Source organism: Penicillium bovifimosum (assembly GCF_028826915.1).
Source record: "Penicillium bovifimosum strain IBT 22155 chromosome Unknown utg000004l_segment0_segment0, whole genome shotgun sequence".
NCBI classification, from domain to species: Eukaryota; Fungi; Ascomycota; class Eurotiomycetes; order Eurotiales; family Aspergillaceae; genus Penicillium; species Penicillium bovifimosum.
The window spans coordinates 622,811-642,624 of NW_026622713.1; the positions used below are offsets into that span (position 1 = coordinate 622,811).

The 19,814-nt window shown below is 52.1% G+C and overlaps 10 protein-coding genes across 10 annotated transcripts; 4 read left to right on the forward strand and 6 right to left on the reverse strand.

Annotated features, from left to right (window-relative positions):
* Positions 1 to 401: 401 nt before the first annotated feature.
* On the forward strand, positions 402 to 1,670 carry N7515_004518 (aldose epimerase family protein; the record flags this gene model as incomplete). The annotated part of the gene is made up of 1 exon (XM_056665262.1): positions 402 to 1,670. One exon carries the CDS (start codon positions 402 to 404, stop codon positions 1,668 to 1,670), a length of 1,269 nt encoding a protein of 422 aa, XP_056522212.1.
* A 392-nt stretch (positions 1,671 to 2,062) lies between these two features.
* Positions 2,063 to 4,109, reverse strand: N7515_004519 (Acyl-CoA oxidase; the record flags this gene model as incomplete). Its single annotated transcript, XM_056665263.1, has 6 exons — positions 2,063 to 2,222; positions 2,282 to 2,417; positions 2,476 to 2,616; positions 2,671 to 2,752; positions 2,806 to 3,562; positions 3,616 to 4,109. 6 exons carry the CDS (start codon positions 4,107 to 4,109, stop codon positions 2,063 to 2,065), a joined length of 1,770 nt encoding a protein of 589 aa, XP_056522213.1.
* A 31-nt stretch (positions 4,110 to 4,140) lies between these two features.
* On the reverse strand, positions 4,141 to 4,407 carry N7515_004520 (uncharacterized protein; the record flags this gene model as incomplete). Its single annotated transcript, XM_056665264.1, has 1 exon — positions 4,141 to 4,407. The coding sequence occupies one exon, from the start codon at positions 4,405 to 4,407 to the stop codon at positions 4,141 to 4,143; it is 267 nt and encodes an 88-aa protein (XP_056522214.1).
* A 337-nt stretch (positions 4,408 to 4,744) lies between these two features.
* Positions 4,745 to 6,544, forward strand: N7515_004521 (uncharacterized protein; the record flags this gene model as incomplete). The annotated part of the gene is made up of 3 exons (XM_056665265.1): positions 4,745 to 5,078; positions 5,127 to 5,985; positions 6,043 to 6,544. The coding sequence occupies 3 exons, from the start codon at positions 4,745 to 4,747 to the stop codon at positions 6,542 to 6,544; spliced, it is 1,695 nt and encodes a 564-aa protein (XP_056522215.1).
* Positions 6,545 to 6,804: 260 nt separating this feature from the next.
* On the reverse strand, positions 6,805 to 7,740 carry N7515_004522 (enoyl-CoA hydratase/isomerase family protein; the record flags this gene model as incomplete). The annotated part of the gene is made up of 4 exons (XM_056665266.1): positions 6,805 to 6,916; positions 6,975 to 7,327; positions 7,408 to 7,467; positions 7,531 to 7,740. The coding sequence occupies 4 exons, from the start codon at positions 7,738 to 7,740 to the stop codon at positions 6,805 to 6,807; spliced, it is 735 nt and encodes a 244-aa protein (XP_056522216.1).
* A 308-nt stretch (positions 7,741 to 8,048) lies between these two features.
* Positions 8,049 to 10,242, reverse strand: N7515_004523 (uncharacterized protein; the record flags this gene model as incomplete). The annotated part of the gene is made up of 4 exons (XM_056665267.1): positions 8,049 to 9,104; positions 9,158 to 10,004; positions 10,061 to 10,128; positions 10,177 to 10,242. The coding sequence occupies 4 exons, from the start codon at positions 10,240 to 10,242 to the stop codon at positions 8,049 to 8,051; spliced, it is 2,037 nt and encodes a 678-aa protein (XP_056522217.1).
* A 221-nt stretch (positions 10,243 to 10,463) lies between these two features.
* N7515_004524 (putative actin-related protein RO7) lies at positions 10,464 to 12,089 on the reverse strand (the record flags this gene model as incomplete). Its single annotated transcript, XM_056665268.1, has 1 exon — positions 10,464 to 12,089. The coding sequence occupies one exon, from the start codon at positions 12,087 to 12,089 to the stop codon at positions 10,464 to 10,466; it is 1,626 nt and encodes a 541-aa protein (XP_056522218.1).
* Positions 12,090 to 12,486: 397 nt separating this feature from the next.
* N7515_004525 (crossover junction endodeoxyribonuclease) lies at positions 12,487 to 15,291 on the forward strand (the record flags this gene model as incomplete). The annotated part of the gene is made up of 2 exons (XM_056665269.1): positions 12,487 to 12,500; positions 12,651 to 15,291. 2 exons carry the CDS (start codon positions 12,487 to 12,489, stop codon positions 15,289 to 15,291), a joined length of 2,655 nt encoding a protein of 884 aa, XP_056522219.1.
* Positions 15,292 to 15,806: 515 nt separating this feature from the next.
* Positions 15,807 to 16,919, reverse strand: N7515_004526 (diacylglycerol/polyprenol kinase family protein; the record flags this gene model as incomplete). The annotated part of the gene is made up of 1 exon (XM_056665270.1): positions 15,807 to 16,919. One exon carries the CDS (start codon positions 16,917 to 16,919, stop codon positions 15,807 to 15,809), a length of 1,113 nt encoding a protein of 370 aa, XP_056522220.1.
* A 421-nt stretch (positions 16,920 to 17,340) lies between these two features.
* Positions 17,341 to 19,370, forward strand: spb4 (ATP-dependent RNA helicase SPB4; the record flags this gene model as incomplete). Its single annotated transcript, XM_056665271.1, has 3 exons — positions 17,341 to 17,618; positions 17,674 to 18,180; positions 18,236 to 19,370. 3 exons carry the CDS (start codon positions 17,341 to 17,343, stop codon positions 19,368 to 19,370), a joined length of 1,920 nt encoding a protein of 639 aa, XP_056522221.1.
* Between the last annotated feature and the right edge of the window lie 444 nt (positions 19,371 to 19,814).

The window sequence follows — 19,814 nt, forward strand, 5'->3', positions numbered from 1 at the left end:
CGGTGCCGTCAGTGGCATAACGTTCTCGCTTAACTGGAGCGCCTCCAAGTTACATCAAGGATAGGGGGCTCGGATCGTTCCCCTCAATTCCCCATTGCCTTTACTTTGTCCAATGGGTTGACGTGCACGCCAATCACAACTGCATTGGGACAAATATCCTCATCTCAAGCGAAGCTTTACCCCGGCTTCCGTGCCTGCGCCCCCGCCCCCTAGCGTCAAAGCCATGCGGAGGTAGTTTAGCGCGAATTTGGGGAAATTGGGGAACGCGTATTGCCTAACTCCGAACGGAGCTCTTGCATATTATAATGCCTATGCCCCTTTGTCCTACAAGGATATCCTCCCGTCTTCTCCTGGTGTTCTGTATATTGTTCCTCTCAGTCACATCTCTTCTGGGAATCAACATGCATCTTAAATCTTACGTGACCGCCGCTCTATACGGGCTGCCCGCCCTGGCAAGTGCGGCACCACCGCCTCCACCCTCGCACCCTGCGCCTCCCGCGCCGCCTGCGATGGGAAGTGGTCCCGGCGCTGATGCCGCCCACACGAAGACCTACACGATCAAGGCGGAGAACATCACCGCGAAGCTGATTCCGCACGGCGCGCGACTCACCTCCTTGCTAGTCCCAGACCGCAATGGAAACGTCCAGGATGTCGTCGTCGGCTACGACGACCCGAAGGAGTATCTGCATGACAGTCAGACGATTCGCTCCTTCTTCGGCCCGGTCGTCGGTCGCTACGCAAACCGTATCAAGAACGGCACGTTCACCATCGACGGCAATGACTACCACGTTCCCGAGAATGAGAACGGCGGCGCCGACACACTCCACGGAGGTGTTGTCGGATACGACATGCGCAACTGGACCGTCACCGCGCACAGCGAGTCCTCCGTCACCTTCACTCTCTTCGACGAAGGCTTCCAGGACTTCCCCGGCGACGTCGTCTCCCACGCGACATTCAGCGTGTCCACCGAAAAGAGCCCCCAAAACCCCAAAGGTCTTCCGCAGCTAACCACCAAGCTGGTCTCTCTTTCCCTGACCGAGAAAACACCCATCATGCTCGCAAACCACATCTTCTGGAACCTGAACGCCTTCAGAGAACCCACCGTGCTCAAGGACACAAGTCTCCAACTCCCCCTCTCGCACCGCTTCATCGGCGGCGACAGCATCCTCATCCCCAACGGCACAATCCACGACGTCAAAACCGCCTACGGCGGCGCATTGGATTTCACAAGCCCCAAGCTCATCGGCAAGGACATCGAAAAGACTGCCGGGCTATGCGGTGCCGGCTGCACAGGCTACGACACCTGCTTCCTCGTCGACAGACCCCCGACCAGCGCACCAAACTCCTTCGATACCGTCCTGCACGCTGAGTCTAGCACGACCGGTATCAGCCTCGATGTCGCGACTAACCAGGCTGCCGTGCAGATTTACACTTGCGATGGACAGGACGGCACAATCGCTACCAAGGAGTCGCAAGCTAAGCGCAATAAGGCGGAGACTGGACATGCTGGCGCCAGTGTTGTTAACCAGTATGGTTGCTTTGTTATTGAGACTGAGGATTGGATTGATGGCATCAATAACCCCGAATGGGGTCGCGTTCCCTACCAGGTCTTTGGACCCGAGGATGGGCCTGCTGTCAACTGGGCTACCTACCAGTTTGGTACTGTCTAGACCTGATTGTCGGATTCTATACTTCTATTAGTACAGGGTGCTTCTTGCATCGAAATAATAATAGCTGTGCGGACTTGAGAGAGTCACGTGCAAAGATTTCTATGGGTTATCTTGCCTTCAATGTGTATACGGCCCTGAATCACCCAACCGGGCTGGAAGTAACACGTGAAGCGTGTACCTCTATAGTACCTTTCTAAATAAAGTATCAACAAAATATTCTGTCCAGTTGTCAGTATCCACTTGTGGGTGCCGAGTTCCAGTTGCGTGTTTGGCGACTTCCCACCAACTGGCGAACCTTCAGCCAACTGGCAAGGCTATATCAGGAGGGAATATGACAAGGGTCGAAGCTGTGAACATAATACTTTCAACGTAGTTAATACAGAAAGCAGTATCTATAACTTCGCCAAAAGATTAGCCACATTATCCCCACTCCCCTTAACAATCTCCTCCTCCCAATAGTTTGGATTGAACGTAATCCGATTCAATGGGTTCAACCGATGAGCACGGTTGTATAGATCCTCATAGACACGGCCATCATAGCGACCCAGCGCACTTTAAATAAGTTAGTCATGCCCATATACCATTCACATATAGAGCAAGTAATCACTCACCTATCCAACAAATAGTCAGGAATCATCCACGAGTCAACCAGCTTAACGGCATGCGGTCGAATCCGCGCCATGAGATCTTGAACTCGACTCGGTAGGGAGTCCAAGTCTCCTTGGGAGACTGCGTTGCAGCGGAAGACTTGGAAGTTGTGTTAGTTTGCTGCTAATTATGGGTGGGAGTGCCACGGGGAGCGTACATTCATAGCCTTCGTTCTCCACGGTGTACAATGCGAACAGGCGGTACAAGTCCAATAGGACGGTCTTGGTGGGTGCCGAGAGGGTCTTGTCAATGGTAATGGCTTCGAAGAAGGTTGTGACTAGGATTGATTGGGATTGCGCTGGTTATGTGTTAGCATAAGGTGTTCTCAAGTTAATTTCCGTCTGTGGCTTACCCTTGCTAAGTTTGTGAAGCTGGATGAGGAGACTGTTCCAGTTCTGTTTCTTGATGACTCTTTGTTCGTATGCCTCATACGCCTGATGATGCTTAGTTTCAGGCTGTGATATAATGAGAATCGTTTGCCACATACCATTGTAGTAGCCCTTCGCTCAAAGCTCTTCACAATATCCAGGTCACTGTTTAGAACATTGAATGTCTGCTTCCCTGAGCCTGAACGCTTGTTGCGAACAAACTCCTTGAACCGGGCATCAGTCTCATCTGCACCGGGGCTGTCAACAGAGTTCACAGCAGCAGTCATCTTCTTGATCAGGTACGCCGCAACCTGCTGCGTGAGCATCCAATTGTCACCCTCCACGGTTGGCTTGGAGAGGTAGTCGTTGTTAAGTTGAATCAAACCACTTCCGCCGCCGAACCCATGGCCGCCCATAGCACGACGGCACGTCTCGATCCCATCTGCGGCGAGCATAGTACACAGACTTTTCAGTCCGGAGGACATGCTATGCATGTGGGCCAAGGATTGGAAGTTCCCCTTGTCGATGTCCTGTCTTGCGTTCTGATACACTGCGCGCATAGCAAGGCCTGTATAGTGAAGTGCGAAGGTCGTTGCAAGCAAAGGAAGAATTCGAATTTGAACAGTTGGGTAGTCTAACACGGACATTTCCGGTCCGTTTTTGTCCCCATCGCGGTCTTGGAATTGGCGTCGGACGGTAGAGTAGCGCACCGCAACGGTAACCGCTCGCGCAAGGACGAGTCTGGCGTGGTGGACGATGTTTGCCCGGACATAGGTCAGTGAGCCATAGACCAGAGCCGGTTGCGCTGGCTTGGTGTAGGCCCCTGTGTTGACATCCACACTCGAGTATCGGGATAGCATAGCAGAATGCGGGATCCTAGGGTATCGTTAGCAACTTCAAGCCTTGCGCCCTATGAGCGAGAAACGTACCGGAAGTTGTCAAACAGCATATACGCATTGTCCATTGTGATATACCCATACTTGGGGCCAATGTCTCCCACGACAACTCCGTTCAATGGTTGATGGGTCTTCATATCTCGCACCTGCACGATGAACGGATGAGGACCATGAGAAACATACTTCTCCGGTGCCCCAGGGACCGGAAGAAGCAATTGGGCGACAACAATTGTGTGATTCGCAATCCGGCCCAAACTGCCATTCCACCATTTACTCGCCGTCAAAGTCGGACTATGCAGCACAAACTCTTTAGTGCGGTTATCCCAGCGTGCTTCGAGCTCCAAGCCACGCACGTTGCTGCCATGTCCTAATTCTGTCTGCGCATATGCTCCGATGATCTTCCAAGACTCGATCAGAGGCAACCAGTATGCGCGCTGTTCATCGTTGGCCTGTTCGCGAATTGTCGTGACGAACATTTCCATGTGCAAATAGTAGGGCGAGACATCGTCAATCAGGTACTCGGCCATCTTGTAATCGTCATAGTTCCAATTGTGCTTGTCAGCCAGGCGGCGCACAAGCTTTCGCGCGCGCAAGACCTAGCTTGAATCTATCCGGTCTTGATAGGTTTTGTTGCTTGTCTTTTTTGAAGAGCGGCTCTTGTTGTAATATGGGCAGGATACGCGATTGTCGCTCAAGGAATCCATCGGAAGCTAATAAGTGCTGTCCAAGCTCTTCGGTGGAAACATTGGACTGTTCGCGCTCGCGGGCTAGGGTTGTCGGCCCATCTGGCTGGCTTGGACGAAGATTATCTGTGAAATCAGGCATATTTGATAATTGGACTTTGCACAGGGGAAGTTATTTCTTGTTGATCGACGCATCCTTTAGCTCTTCATAAATTACTGACCCTCGCTCAGTTACCTAGGCTCAATCACTTTCGCTCTGGAAATCACCGAGTCCCGAATGCCGGCACCACTCCGCGGGGGACATCGAGAACGCGGGGAAGTAGCCGAATAAAATCAAACAAGGCGATCGATTATTGGCTGGTCAATTGAGCGGAGCAATTCCGAAGTGTACTCGCAATTAATATGCCCGGAGGTGCTGAGCATAAGACAGTAAATTGTCCCAGGTCGAGAAAGCCATAGTCATCTATCTCAACTTCAAAATGGGAGACCGCACTTCGCTCATACCTCCACATGTTGGAGACAATGTCCTCCCCAACGTTCCCTTTTTCCACAGACTACTGCGCTATGCGCAACGCAGGCCATCTCCTCTGGTAGTTCGGGACCTAAATGCCGGCGTTGAGAAGACATACCATGATCTTCTTTCGGATGTTCTGTCCCTCCGCAAGGTCCTGGAAGCCACACTCAGCCCTGAAGTCCGACGCGATTTGATGGCAGACAGAGAGGTGTACATCGGGTTGCTTGCGCCGGGAGGGTATGAATATACCGTCGGCTTCGTTGCGATCCTTGCTATCGGTGCAGCAGTCGTACCTATGGGTAGGTTCCAGCCATATCAATGGAAAGGACAAGTCTAACGAACAGCAGCTGCCGCAATCCCCGCAGAAGAAGCCTCGTACTTCCTTGCAAAAGCGCGATGTGCGGGTCTGGTAGCCAGTACAACCAGCGAGCAAACCGCCCAGTCTGTGATACGTTTCATGGAAGAGCAGAAGGGCGTCCGCATCCCTTGTGTATCTCCAATTGCGTCCCACTTTAGCCCCACCCTTATTCCAGCAGATGAGATGGCCATCTCGTCTGGCCTAGTCCCTGACATGAACGGGGCAGCACTAGTCATCTTCACTTCTGGTACGACAGGGCCTCCCAAGGGCGCTGTCCAGCGTCGCAGTTATATCTCCGGCAACGGGGAGGCGGATGCGGATCATTACAGAATCACAGATCAGGACACAGTCCTTCATATCCTTCCAGTGCACCATGCCTCTGGCGTGGGACTGACGTTCCTGCCGTTCCTAGCGGCAGGCGCAAGCATCGAGTTCAGAAGCGGTAGCTTCGATACTGCTTGGACGTGGGAACGCTGGCGGAGAGATGGTCTGACCTTTTTCTCGGGCGTTCCCACCATTTATATGCGTATGATGCGCTACTACGAAGAAAACATTGCCAACCAGCCTCCTGAGGTGCGGGATCAATATATTGCTGGTGCACGCAGGATTAGGGTAATGCTTTGTGGTACTTCTGCACTTCCTGGGCCTGTGCAAGAGTTTTGGCATCAGTTGAGGAACAAGCCAATTCTCACTCGATATGGTGCAACAGAGTTCGGCGCAGTTATCAAGACCGATCTTGGTTCTGATGGAACACCGCAGAACAGCGTTGGTCGTCTTGCTGAGGCAGTTACCCTCAAGCTGACGGATGAAGGGGAAATATTATTGAAGTGCCCTTACATGTTTTCCAAGTAAGTCCTATTTGCTTGCTCGACCTCTACTGTCTTTTGACCAATGGCGTCTCCCAGATACCTCTTCGATGAAAAAGCAACGGCAGATGCACACGATGCCGACGGATTTTTCAAAACAGGCGACATTGCTCGCCGCGAAGGAGAATACTATTTCATCCTAGGCCGTGCCTCGATTGATATTATCAAATCAGGCGGATACAAGATCTCCGCACTGGACATAGAGCGTGAGATCATGGGTCTGGATTATGTCTCCGAAGTGATGGTCGTCGGTGTTGAGGATGAGGAGTTTGGTCAGCGAGTTGCTGCTACGATCAGTCTCAAAAGAGATCAGAACACAACTCGTAAGAGCCTCACACTCTCGGAGCTGCGGGAAGACTTGCGAAGTAAGATGGCTGGATACAAGATGCCGACCATCCTTCGTGTGGTCGATGGTGAACTTCCCAAGTCGGGGACAGGAAAGGTGCAGAAGAAGATACTGGGGCCGCGGTTCTTTCCGCCGAACTATGCCCAACTGCCTGAAGTGCAAGTGTGGAGCAAACAGAAGAAGGCCAAATTATAGAATCAGAGATATTAAAGCCCTAAGCCCTAAGTCTAGACATTGGCAATTTATTGCTCTCTCACTAGCACCTGCTGCATTGAATCGTGCCTGCCTAAAACGTATGTAAACACTCCTGGGAAGGCGTTGACTCGGTGAGATCCCCCAGGAAGGTACGAACGACATCTAGTCTCTCAAGACTTGGCGTATCTACACGTTCATATAGTCACATGCAGGTATCACTTGAATAACTAGGTATAGCCCGAGTAGTAGAAATAACCCCCTCAAATCTTAGCCTTAGCAGGCGCCGATACCACCCGAGCATGAACATAACTAATCTTCTGGAACTTTTTAACAGCATCTCCCCAAAGCTCTTGACGAAGCAAAGCGTAAACACTGAAACAGTTAGCATGGTGCATTACTCACCGAGATTTCAACCCAAATCAGCACTCACCCCATCTTTGCTTTAGGCGCCCACTTCGCCCCAAGTTCCAACGCAACCTTCAACATCTCCTCCGGCTCCGCAACAGCGTCCACAATTCCGTCCTCCAGTGCCTGAGGCCCAGTCCACCTATGCGCCTCAAGCAGCATTTTGCGCGCAATCTCCGGCCGCAATTTGAGCCGAGGCAGCGAGCCAATACCGTCGAAGTGCAGGCCCAGGTTCACGGGTGGCATGGAGATGAAGCCGCGGCGGGAGTTCATGACTCGGTAGTCGTGGGCTAGCGCAAATGGACAGGCTCCGCCAAACGTGTGTCCGGTTATCAAGGCAATTGTTGGGAAGGGGAAGTCGAGGATTGTATGGATGAGCTGGAGGTAAGTTGTTAGCTTGGGTATATGTGCTGCTAGCGTCTCTATTATGTGAAAGCTGGTCGTGGCAATGCGCTTACAGGGTAGAAGCCATCTGAATTGGCGAATGGGTTGCTGTCTGCTTCATCCAGCTCGAGTCCCTAGGTAGGCGTATCTTTGTTAGTGCTTCTGGTCATGGCTACTCGGGTTCTGGGTTTGGTTACAGTGCACCAGAATTTGGCATCGTTGCCTCGCGTAATTACTGCGCCTTCTGAGTCGGGACCCAGGATCTTCTCTACCGTTCGGTAGGCCCGAATCATCTCCTGGCAGTACTGAGAGTTCAACCGGTTCTCTGGCGCCTTCTGCATGGTTAGGACGAATACATTTCCGTGCCTCTCGAGGGACAAGTTATGGAAGGTTGGGATTTCGGCCATGGTGCCAATTGTATCAGTGTGGTGTGAATGCTGAGTGGATATTGATCTGAAATGGTATGTTCAAGCTGTAAGCCAACTCGTTCATTATCATTCAACTGAGCTCTGTCGATCCCCCGATTCCCCGCATTTTCGCGTCCCCACCGTCCACGTTTGAGGTTGCCGAAATCACCGAGTGCCGAATCCATGAGACAATTGGAAGAGGAGAGACCCGCAAATATTTGCCAGTGGCGTGTATGATTTTACGCTCTCCGTGGGGTGTTCTCGTGGAGCCTCAGCGCCTAGGTGTACATAGTCATGGATTCCAAGGTCTACCAGGCAACTTCGCCATTCCATTCCAAATCCTTGAACAGCCAATCCCCCATTCCCTGGTATTGATTGTGAAAGAAATCGCCCGGGACGTCCTGCGACATATCTCCCATAGCAAAGCCGGCATTTGGCTCTAGGATCGTCGTAAGTGGCCGGTACTCATCCGAAGGAATGGCATCCGGGGCCCGGGACTCGGTCCAACTCTCTATAGCCTCTAGACTCCCGGCCGCTTGAGAGTGGCCTCTGTCATCGTGCCCCGCGGCTTGACCGAGGTTCATGAGACTGGACCAAGCCCAAGAAAGATCCGGACCAAATCCTTCGAAGAATGGTTGGTGTTCTCTGGGAAGTGCCATTGATAACAGTGCATCTACTGTCGCTGTGCTCTGCTGCTTTTCATCAATACTTTTCAAAGCTCTGAGGCTTCCTTTTGCAGATGACCAGCGCTTTGCGAGCTCCTCCAAAGCCAAATAGATTGTTTCCAAATTGCCTGCTATTTTCTCCCGATGTGCTGGTATATTGTTGCACGAGAGGAGCCCAATCCCTGCAGCCAGAAGGTGAAAGGTAAACACTGGGGCCAGGAACCTAATCTCGTCTCGAGCTAGGAAGTCTTCGAATATCCCGGCCACAAATGAAGAGGCTAAAAGCACTGCTGCGGACGAGGACTGTCCCGGGTTGGGTCGACACATGATTGCCAGGCAGGTGAAGTACGGGATGTGAACCTGACGTGCTTCGAAGTTGTATTGGGCCAGTGTTCGTTTCGGCGGTGATGTGTCATCTGACGTACGATCGCGAAACAAGCGGAGTGGATATGGAAGCTCTCGCGTCCAACGATACAAGCGATTCTCGATATCCTGTCGAGCCTGACGTGTGAGCGTTTTTCGGCGACAGTACTCAGTGAGATGGCCCAGGATAGAACTAATCTCGACGTATGCGACGAACAGAGTGGCATCCGAGCTTGAATCTTGGAAATCCTCGAGGCACGGTGGTGCAACCTCGCAGTCATCCATATCGGCTGCCAGGGGCCGACCTTGTCCGGCAGAAACACAACAGTCTCTGGCCTGCTGATGTTAGTCCTGCTCCATACCAATGAGGAGGCTCATTGGCAACTTACATATAAAGACCACCAGAGCCTGCGTCTTATAGTGGCATCTCTCATATTCGCGGGCTCCTTGTGCAATCCAATCTGATGGGCCAAGCCTACTCCTACATATCGCCAGAATCCACTTGTATTGGTGGAAACGTGCTCGGGGCCTTCCGGGGTATACCATTGCAAGATGCACACCGCTGCGACAACTGTCAATGGATTCCTTTCGTATCCGCACCAAAACAAAGCTTTTGCGCGACGATAGAACTGATGCAAAGATGCATATGCAGTCACCGCCGGCGCTGAGGTGACTCGGCTCGCAGCAACAAAGATAGATTGGAGGAGTAAGATCGACGGCTTCTGGGGACCACTTTCTTCCAGCCAGCTCCGCTCAACTATCGGCATCCATGGCGAGCATCGTTCCATGAATGTGTTGATCAATCCCTCTCGGATAGCCCTTGGTGGCAGGTCAAATGCACCTTGCAATCTGAGTAATTGAATGTCATCCTCAGTTGGCCCGTCCGCGTCTCCTGTCGGGTATGATCTAGCCTGATCTTCGTTGATTGCTACCGAATCGTCAAAGTAGCGGGACCGTGCCATAAAGCTCAAGGCTGAAGCCGCTGAGTATGGGTTTGAAGATGGAGAGATTGCTGCTGCATGATCTCTAGCGCCAGCTCCATCTTGGCTCGAGTTACGGCGCCGGTTCCGGTCCTGGTCACGATCCGTGCCTACTAAAGAGGATCCGGTAGTTTCGGTAGGGCTGATGTTGTTCGTCGCCTCATCCCAGGTCACCTGCCTCTTTCTGACCACTTCTGTGTTGGTGGCAATGGAGTCATGATTGCTTTGAGCTCTTTTTCTCTTGCGCTCCCGTCGCCTGTATAACAGCTAAACAATAATCCTTCTCTGTCGTAACATGTCCATTTCACTTACGAGCAGGGCCATTCATGCCGTTCGCAGTTGACGCATACATCAGGGTTGTCATTGAAGATACAGCGAACCTTAAGAGGTTAGTATGTCTTGGCTTGTGCGGTTCTCTCCCCTCGTACCTTTCTTTTATTGCAAGCGACACATGCCGTCGGTGCACGCAAAGGTGGGGGGGTAAAATCGGCCATATTTATTCGCGTCCTATTGACTGCCGGTATATGCCGGACATCCTGCGAGGAAATGTTGGGGATAATCCGGGGGAGCTCGTTCCCCGCGGCGGAGTCGGTGCCGAATTGCCGAAAGGTCCGACTCAATCCTTCATGAGAGATATTGTAAGATTGACTGTGAAAAATGAATGCGAGATTACTCGGAAAATCAATGGGGTATCTATTGAAATTGTACATAGTTCTCATGCCCAACCTGCCAACGTCCAACTCGACCGATCGCCGCCAGATCTCAAACCCGATCGACGATCTGGAACATGGTCCATGTCTCGAGTGGCCCCGGCAAGTCCATACTGTAGAAACTTCTCTCGTTCAATCTCTACCATACCACGAATCTTCAAACTAGTTGTCAGACTCGCACCAGCCCATGGGCCAAGCGATTCAACTTCACGCAAGACTCCTTGGATAGGAACTGGAATGTCTTTGTTTTGTCGACGGAGTTTTTGTTCCACAAAGTCAATCTCTGGTACTTCCTTGGAAGGATCAGCTGGTTTCTCGTCGGTGGATGGCGCTTCTTCGTTGCTTTTAGGAGGTTCGGGTTCGGTTGAAGGTTTGCGAGTTGAAAGCCTCAGCTCCTCCAATCTCTGTCGCTGTCGCTCGAGTGCTTTGCCTCGAACCGGACTCCATCCATGACGGTCTATCAAGAGTGAAACTTCCTTGAGGACCCTCCGTCGTAGCCCAGGAATTCGAGCGCCGCCGCCCACAAAGACAATACGGGACATGCATGTGCCTCGTGTGTCGGGAAACAGTGAGAGAAGTGTGTTGTAGACAAGTAGAGGCAAGGTTTTTTCTTCGTCATCCAGCTCATGTTCTGCAATATCCGGTGCGAACAGCACCTTATCGACAGACTCGGCGAGTCGCGAAAAAGGCACGTCTGTATATTCTTGGCAAGGATTTGCTGGCGATGGAATTGACAAGGTCTGGTCGTTTTCGTCCGCCGCTGTATCATCTTCGCTTCGGGATTTGCACCAAGCAAACCGACTGACCACTTCTTCACAGTATGAAAAACCGACAGAGATCTTGTCCGTAACCTTCGCGTCATGATCACCGTCGGAAGCCAGCCCAGTGAGAAGCAGCCCCATTTCCTGCATCAGATGCTTCATAGACCGTGTCGTTCTCTTCGTAGTTATCTCTCGGTATTCATATATCGCCGTTGCAGTAGTCTCGGCCCAGCCAATGTCAACTACCAAAGCCGACCGTAATCCAGCTGCCGTTGCTGACATGGCTGCGCTCGACAAAAGTGTAATACTCGGAAAGCGCCAGCGACTGAAGAGCGTCGACAGTAGCGATGACAGCAACGGATGTGGCATGAGAGAGGGAAGGACAAGAACGAGGCGAGATGTGCCTGCATCTGTCAACAAAAATTGGTTGTATGTCTCCCGAAACGCGCGCTCGATCTTGTCCTCAACCAGGCCTAGATCGATCTCTCGCGAATCCGACCGCCATAGTTCGTACGCTCGTGTCCACTCCTCGACATCGACAGGTTGTGGTAGCCGTCCGTCTCCGATGCTGCCCTGGATCCATCCTCGATAATCCCCTGCTCTCCTCGACTGTTCGGGTCCAAAGCCGACCACACACGTTGGGGCGCTGTGTCCTTCAAATCCGGCGCGTAGCCATCGCGCACCTATCTCGAATATGATCGCATCGTCTTCGTTTCGAAAGGAGGAGCCCGGTGACGTGCTGCTGGGGTAGGTTCCGGATCGTGCTTGTGGTGTATGAGGGGACGCAGGTCGTGCTGCTTGGCTATTGCGCAGGCTGGGTGTTGTTGAAGTGCGTTTGCTGGCACCCATCGAGGGTGCTTCACTGGCCATACTGCGTGGTGCTTGATTGGACTCGGGCGCGTTGCTCTCCTTACTGGGAGCAACAAGAGTCTCGGGTCGCGACAAAATATTATTTTCACCGGCACACCAGTTGGAGTTTCAACGCCATCGGATTGAAGTCAAACACCAAAAGATGATTGACCGACAAGTCTGTACATGTGATCTATACTGCGTGAGGCTGTGGGCTTCATTGGGGGAGGAGCTCGGTCCTGGTTGCCACGGATCTACATCGGGCCGTCTTTATTTACATCGATGTTCTTGTCAACACTCAACAACCTCCTCTCTCGCCGCAAACAGCTACCGATACATCTTTAAAACTACAGGGGACCGTATCTGCTCTTTTGATATCTTTATTGTATTGTTTGAGCTTGTCCAGGTGCAGTCGGCTATGGGTATTCCGGGGTAAGTGCGACTTTCTCGATTTTGCGGCCCCCGCTACAGATATATATCGCAAGGGGTCATCCATGCAAGCGCCGGTTATCGACGATTGCATGAGGCGCCGAGACTAGATCGTTCCCATGCTGTTCGATCTAATAGACTAACTTTCCATAGACTCATCAATGCCATTGGCCCTGGAGAGCGTATCTCTCTGGCCAAATTGGCGGTGACGCACCTGGAGCGGACAGCGAGGCCGATCCGCATTGCGGTTGACATCTCGATCTGGCTGTTTCAAGTTCAAGCAGGTCGCGGAGGCAGAAATCCAGAGCTACGCACTTTATTTTATCGATTATTGAAGTTACTTGCATTGCCAGTACACCCACTCTTCGTTTATGATGGACCGCAAAAGCCTGCTTTCAAGCGAGGGAAGGCAGTGTCAGGCCACAGCTACGGCAATGCCCCGATCATTAGGCGCTCCAAGGACCTGATTGAGCGATTCAGATTTCCCTGGCATGAAGCCCCCGGGGAGGCAGAAGCCGAATGTGCACGATTGCAGCAGGCAGGCATCGTGGACGCTGTCATGAGTAACGATGTCGATGCATTGATGTTTGGGTCATCTTTGACTATTATGAACTTCTCGAAAGAGAGTGGAAGTAACAGCTCCTCTGCAACTCATGTCACCTGCTATGCGATGGGCCAGGATGGACATCCCTCCAACATACCCCTTGACCGACCGGGGATGATTCTATTCGCAATGCTCAGTGGAGGAGACTATCTACCCTCTGGAGTGCCAAAATGTGGCAGTAAGATTGCCGCGGAGATTGCCAAGGCTGGATTTGGCGAAGACCTTCTGCAGGCGCTGGCGTCTGAATCGGATCTGGATACGGGATTGAACGAATGGAGAGACAGACTCCAGTTTGAACTTGATGAGAACGAGAGCGGCTATTTTGCAAAGAAACATAAAGCAGTCCGCATTCCAGACTCATTCCCCGATCGAACTATTCTCGAGTATTATGCGAAGCCCAAAGTTTCCAGCGATGAAGACATGAGCATTTTGCGGAGTCGCCTCAGAGAGGCCTGGGATCGAGATATCGATCCATTGGCCATCCGAACATTTGCTGCAGATCATTTTGAATGGAACTATCGGTCTGGGGCGAGGAAAGTTATCAAACTGCTAGCCGAGCCTCTCATTTCTTACAGACTACGTCTTCAGCGACCAGTTCTAGGCGTATCTCCAGGTTTTTCTTTTGTACCCGATTGTGGTCCTACTCTGCAAAAAATTTATCGAAGCCGATCAAGCTTCGGCACAGACGGAATGACAGAGCTCCAGATGGATATGCTCCCGGCGGATGTCGTTGGGTTAGATATCCTCGCCGAAGAGCCAAACCCACCACTTCCATCCCAGGAGATCATTTCATCTCAGATCACCTCATCTCAGATCACCTCAATCGAGGGCGAGGAAGAGGATGACCCAGAGGTAGCTGCTGAATCCGCTCCTCCGACGCCATCAAAGTCTCGGGTCACAAAACGATTTGATCCTTTCTCCATCGAGAAGGTCTGGGTTTTTGAGACAGTCGCAAGACTGGGGGCTCCTGAAGTCGTCAAACGTTGGGAGAAAGAGCAGGCTGAGAAAGCCGAAAAAGCCGCACAAGCTGCAGCCAAGAAGAAGACCGGCACTCGACGCGCCCCTCCCAAGAAGAAAGGACCGATTGACGCTGGAATGAAACGGGGGAGTATCTTGAAATACGGAACTCTTACGAAAGAAAGGTCTGAATTATCGCCAACCAAACAGGCACACTTGTTGGAAGCTGCGACTTCAAAGCCATTTACCAAGAATCCCCTCTCACGGCTGGGTCCTGGCTCTGGCCCTGCTTCTCCAATAGTCGTGGACCAGGAAGACGACCCTTTCTCCTCTCCGAGTATGTATACTCGGCAAAGATCATCGCCTATGATGCACTACGTTCCTCACGTCGATGATCTTCTTGACGCATTTTCTTCGATGTGCAGCTTATCTCCATCCGCCAATATCAAGCGTCATCCAATGGCAGATCAAACCCGCGTCAGATCGAGGCGCACGGCTCTGGGCACCGGGGATCTTGAAGTTGAAGCATCGGAGGTTCTGGGCATGGATTCCCACTCTTCCCCGTCTAGGCTGGCAAGAAGACCACGAGGGCTCAAGATCAGCTACTCAGTATCTGATTCGTATGACTCCGAGGCATACATGGAGGAATTCTCAACGAGCCGATTAGTAACTCTGCCCTCTCCGTCCAGAAAGTCAGCGTCAAAAGCAAAGAAAGTCCCTAAGGTGCAGTATGAGGACAAATCCGAGATCGAACACATCGAAATGGCCATCGAGTCCCTGAGCCTCTCATCGAAAATCCCCAAGAGCCGGCATGAAGACGCTGTCCCTTGCCCATCACGTCTACCCTCACCGAAGAAGGCACTTCAAGCACCCAAAGTTCGAACTCGTCACACTAAAGTCGCGAGTGTCAAACCAGCCAAGCCTTGCAGCAAAGCCGAGCTCCAACCAGAGCATGTGGCACCATTGGCCACAAAGATATGCGATGGGAACGACAGGGAGCAGGCGAAGGGGTCTCCTGCGAAGTCTCCGCAGAAGACGAAAAGCACAACCTCAAAGCCCCAAACTTCGGGCTATTTGGAAAACATCGTACTGCATGATGGTACTTGGTCCATCGAGCCGTCACCAGTGGAGCAACATCCATCCGAAATCTTAACTGCCGATGGTCAGCACAGGCGGGCCCCAACTGGCAAGAAGAAACGGATCGCCCGTGTCAGCATTCTGGATCTTATTTAATGCCCTCCTATACCCTTGCATACATCTTTTTTTTGGCGAATCGGAGCCTGGCGTTCAGCGTAATTTGGCTCTTTCGTTGAACAGAAGCATTTGTGGCGACAGAGCAGCTACAATTTCTTGGATAAACATGTCAACGACTTTTCTTGTCAAAACTCAGGCAAGCTGGAGTCTCATGGATTGCTAGCTGCCAGGTACATACATGTCTGTAGTAATATCTATGAGCAAAAAGTCTTTGTGTGTATGTGAAACCGTACAAGACCCACGTCCAGAGAGTAAGAGAGTAACTTTGCAGAACACAGAATTAGAAGGAAAGGTGAAGAGAAGAGAATATCCAAGAAAACGACGAGAGTCCGTCCGCGGTGTCTAACCATGAATACGAACGTTGATGCGACGCAATGTCCGAAAAGTACATAGAGAAGTGAAAGAAAGGCCTGTTCAAAGATGCACCAGAATATAGTATTAGAAGAGGGAACAAGCAATGCTGTCCAGGCGCCAACAAATCAAAAGTGTGGTATCTAGCCAAAGACCTTGAGGAAACCCCAGAGGCCGATTCCACTCAGAACAGGGATAGTCAAGTTGTCGTCCCAACCCCACATATCAATGAACTCACTGCCGGCAGCAACAACGCCAGAGACGAAGCTCATAACACCGAGAGCCACAGGGCCGGTAACAACCGCCGAGTCACTGGGCGCCCAGCCAAGAAGACCACGAACGCAGTTCGGGAGCAGATTCAAACGACCCGTAAACATGAATGCATCCTCGGGATCATTGGGGAAGGGCCCAACGACAGGCACGAACCACCCCCAGAAAGCAGCGGCGGTAACGACACCAACGAGCCAGGCGGCCACGGTGCCAGCCAAGCTCTTTCCCGGCCGCAGACGCGGGGTGTAGCGGCCGTACAAACGGCCGAAAGTTGAGGCAGCGGTGTCACACCAGCTAAGGAGTAGCACGCTCATGACACCGACGTCCTTGGGGAAGAAACGGAGGGCGACATATGCGCCAAGCAGATACCAGATGACGCCGTTGTAGCCGGTGACTTCTGTTTCGCGCATGAGGGCACCCATGCAGCGAATGTAGAACTTGTTGAATTTCTCGAATCGGTGACGAATCAAGTCCGTTGCTGCAATGGGCACAAGAGCGGTAAATAGTACCGGGGTAATCTGCAGGGTTTGAACGCCTTTGGTATAGAGCGATAGAGTCAAGAATCCGATCGACACGTGGAGGAGCTTGCGGGGGATTTCATGGCGGTGGATGAAGCTGCGGTAGCGCGCGTGTAGAGGGATGAGTCCAATGGGTGATGGCGACCGGGACAGATCAGGTAGTGCATCGGGGATGCTTAGTGGGGATAGATGGCCGCTTGAGGCTGTGCCGTTTACTGAACGGGGCGGCGAGGCGGGTATCTTGGGGTTTGATCGGCGGTTGCGCGCTGTGCGTGTTGTAGGGGACCTCGAAGCTCGCGTGCGTGCTGAGCTGGATCCTTCATCTGGAGAATCTGGATGACGCTGGCGACGTGCTGCAGACCGTGTTAATGGTACGGCATATCCGTCTTGTGACTCTGACCGGTCTGATATCGACGGGGTCGGAGATATCACGCGAGGTGTCTCAGGTACAGCATTTGGCGAGGACATGTTGGGTGTCCTGAGGGTGAAGAATGGCAGTGATGGAGTGCGAATGACACCAGATAGTGGTCGTGTGCAGGTATCGGCGCTGTCGCAAGCGAATGTGCGACGGGGTATCAACAGACTTTCTAACGAAGCAATGATGGGCGATTTGGTAGCACGTCAAGGCGCCTGTTGGAATTATTATAGATGAGCAATTTGGTAACACAAGGCAGGGACCCTATGCATGATGCGGACACCAAAACACTTGTGGTATCAGATCGAAGTGAGGCTGACGGACTGGTAAAAGCAGATCGCGATCTCCGTTCCCGACACAGCCGTGGTCACGTGCTGCGTATCTAATCGATAACGGATTTTTATTTTTTTATCTTTTCTTTGCGACGACACTTGAAGCGATTTGACGACTGGATTGCTGTGTGGGAATATACAAATGCCTCCTAAGTCATCCTCACGAGCGTGGGACGCTCTCACGCCTCCCTTATCAGAATGGACCCTCGATGCTGTGGGCTCAATGGGCTTTACGCGCATGACTCCAGTCCAGGCCTCGGCCATACCTCTGTTTATGCAGCATAAGGATGTGGTGGTGGAGGCTGTCACTGGAAGTGGAAAGACCTTGTCATTCTTGATACCGATAGTTGAAAAGCTGCTTCGCCTTGATCAGCCTCTCAAGAAGCATCATGTGGGAGCGATTGTCATTTCTCCGACGAGGTGGGTAATGCGCAATTGCATGTCTGCGGAGATTATGCTAACGTTCATTGACCAGAGAATTGGCCATGCAAATCCATCAAGTTCTTCTCTCGCTATTGGAATTCCACCCTGCCTCGGCCGCAGCTATCAAGCCCGCTGAAGAGGGCGTCCCTCGCCCGAAATCCTCCGCGTCGACATTGAAGGTCGTTCCGCAGCTCCTTCTGGGTGGCTCAACAACTCCTGCTGAAGATTTGAAATCATTCCTTAAGAATTCGCCCAATGTGTTGGTCGGTACGCCTGGAAGATTGTTGGAGCTACTTTCTTCACCACATGTTCACTGCCCCCAGGCGTCTTTTGAAATGCTTGTCCTGGACGAGGCCGACAGACTTCTGGATCTTGGATTCAAAGATGACCTACAAAAGATTTTGCGCCGGCTGCCCAAGCAGCGAAGGACGGGATTGTTTAGTGCTAGTATCAGCGAGGCTGTTGATCAGATCGTACGCCTGGGTCTACGGAATCCAGTCAAAATCGCTGTCAAGGTCAAAGGAGGAGCTGGTATTGAGGAAAAGCGCACTCCAGCAAGGTTCGTTCTATTACCCAATTATTGCCACAAGCGCCCCAATCTGACCCCAGAACAGTCTGCAAATGACATACTTGACAACACCTCCGCTTCACAAATACGCTATCTTGAAGCACATTCTTTCCTCCGTCCAACCCACACCGCAAAAGACCATTTTCTTTGTATCAACATGTTCCAGCGTCGACTACCTCGCCATGATATTACCGATAATCCTAGGAGATGACTTCCTACTAGTTCCTCTACATGGAAAACACCAAGCCAACGTCCGCCAAAAGAACTTCATCCGCTTCACTACATCCACCGCACCCTCCATCCTCCTCACCACCGATGTCGCCGCTCGCGGTCTCGACATTCCCTCCGTGGACTTGGTAGTCCAGATCGACCCACCATCCGACCCCAAAACCTTCATTCACAGATGCGGTCGTTCTGGCCGTGCCGGCCGCCGAGGTCTCAGCATCGTGCTCATCCACCCCGGTCGGGAGGAGGACTACGTATCGTTCCTTGAGATCCGCAAAACACCAGTCGCGCCATACCACCTACCAGAGTTCACCGACGAGCAGGCCACAGCCGCCACCGACAAAATCCGCAAAGCCGTGTTGAAAGACCGTGCCATGCACGACAAGGGCCAGAAGGCATTCGTCAGCTGGCTGCGCAGCTACAGCAAGCACCAAGCAAGCAGTATTTTCCGAGTTGCAGATCTCGACTGGGAAGCTCTTGGCAAAGCATGGGGGCTCCTCAAACTGCCCAAGATGCCTGAACTACGCTCCTTTGAAGGAGACAAGACGCTAGGCGTCACTCTTGACTGGCCCAACTACACTTATAAGGACAAACAACAAGAAAAGCGTCGCAAGGAGGCTATGGCTGAGGCTGCCAATGCGCAGACTACGGATCAGGGGTCGACCAAGCGACGGGCTCCTGAGAGTGTGGCTTGGAGTCAAAAGACGGAAGAACGGGAGCAGAGACTCAAGAAGAGGGAGTTCAAGAAGGCACGGAAGGAGAAAGAGAGATGGGAACAAATGCCGGAGGATCAGAAGCAGAAAGCTCTTGAAACACAGCGCATGCTGGAGGAAGTTCGTGCTAAGAATGAGCGGCAGCGGTTGCTGAGGGAGGCTGCCAAGGTGGAGGGCGCCAAGGTGGAGGGCGCCAAGGTGGAAGGCGCCGCAGGAGGCGATGAGTTCCAGGGTTTCGATTAGGCTTAACCATCCATACCTACATGTTAGTCGCTCAGAGTTATGCACATAATATACCCTCGGAGGATGATATATGTAATATGATGCAGAGAGTAAACTCAAGAGAGCTCAGTCCAGATTAGGAAGGTAAATTCTTGATGGTTGTGGGTCGCTGCCTATTGTAGTGGGAAGGTGTGACCTCCCTCGACAGTCTGGCTTCCCTTGTTCACTTACTACTCTAGTAGGTATCAGCAATACACTCCTACACCCCTCTGATTTTATTATTATCATTGTCATACGCTGACCAGGCGGTTGGCCGCCTCGCCCCTGTGGGCAAGCAGTCCCTCAGTTCGAATCCAGCTCTTATGTACACCTCTCGGATTTTACTGTTCGACCGCAAGCTCCCAGTCTCTTTGATCCTTAGGTTAACCTGATGCTATGCTAGGTGGTATCTGCCAAATCGACCCG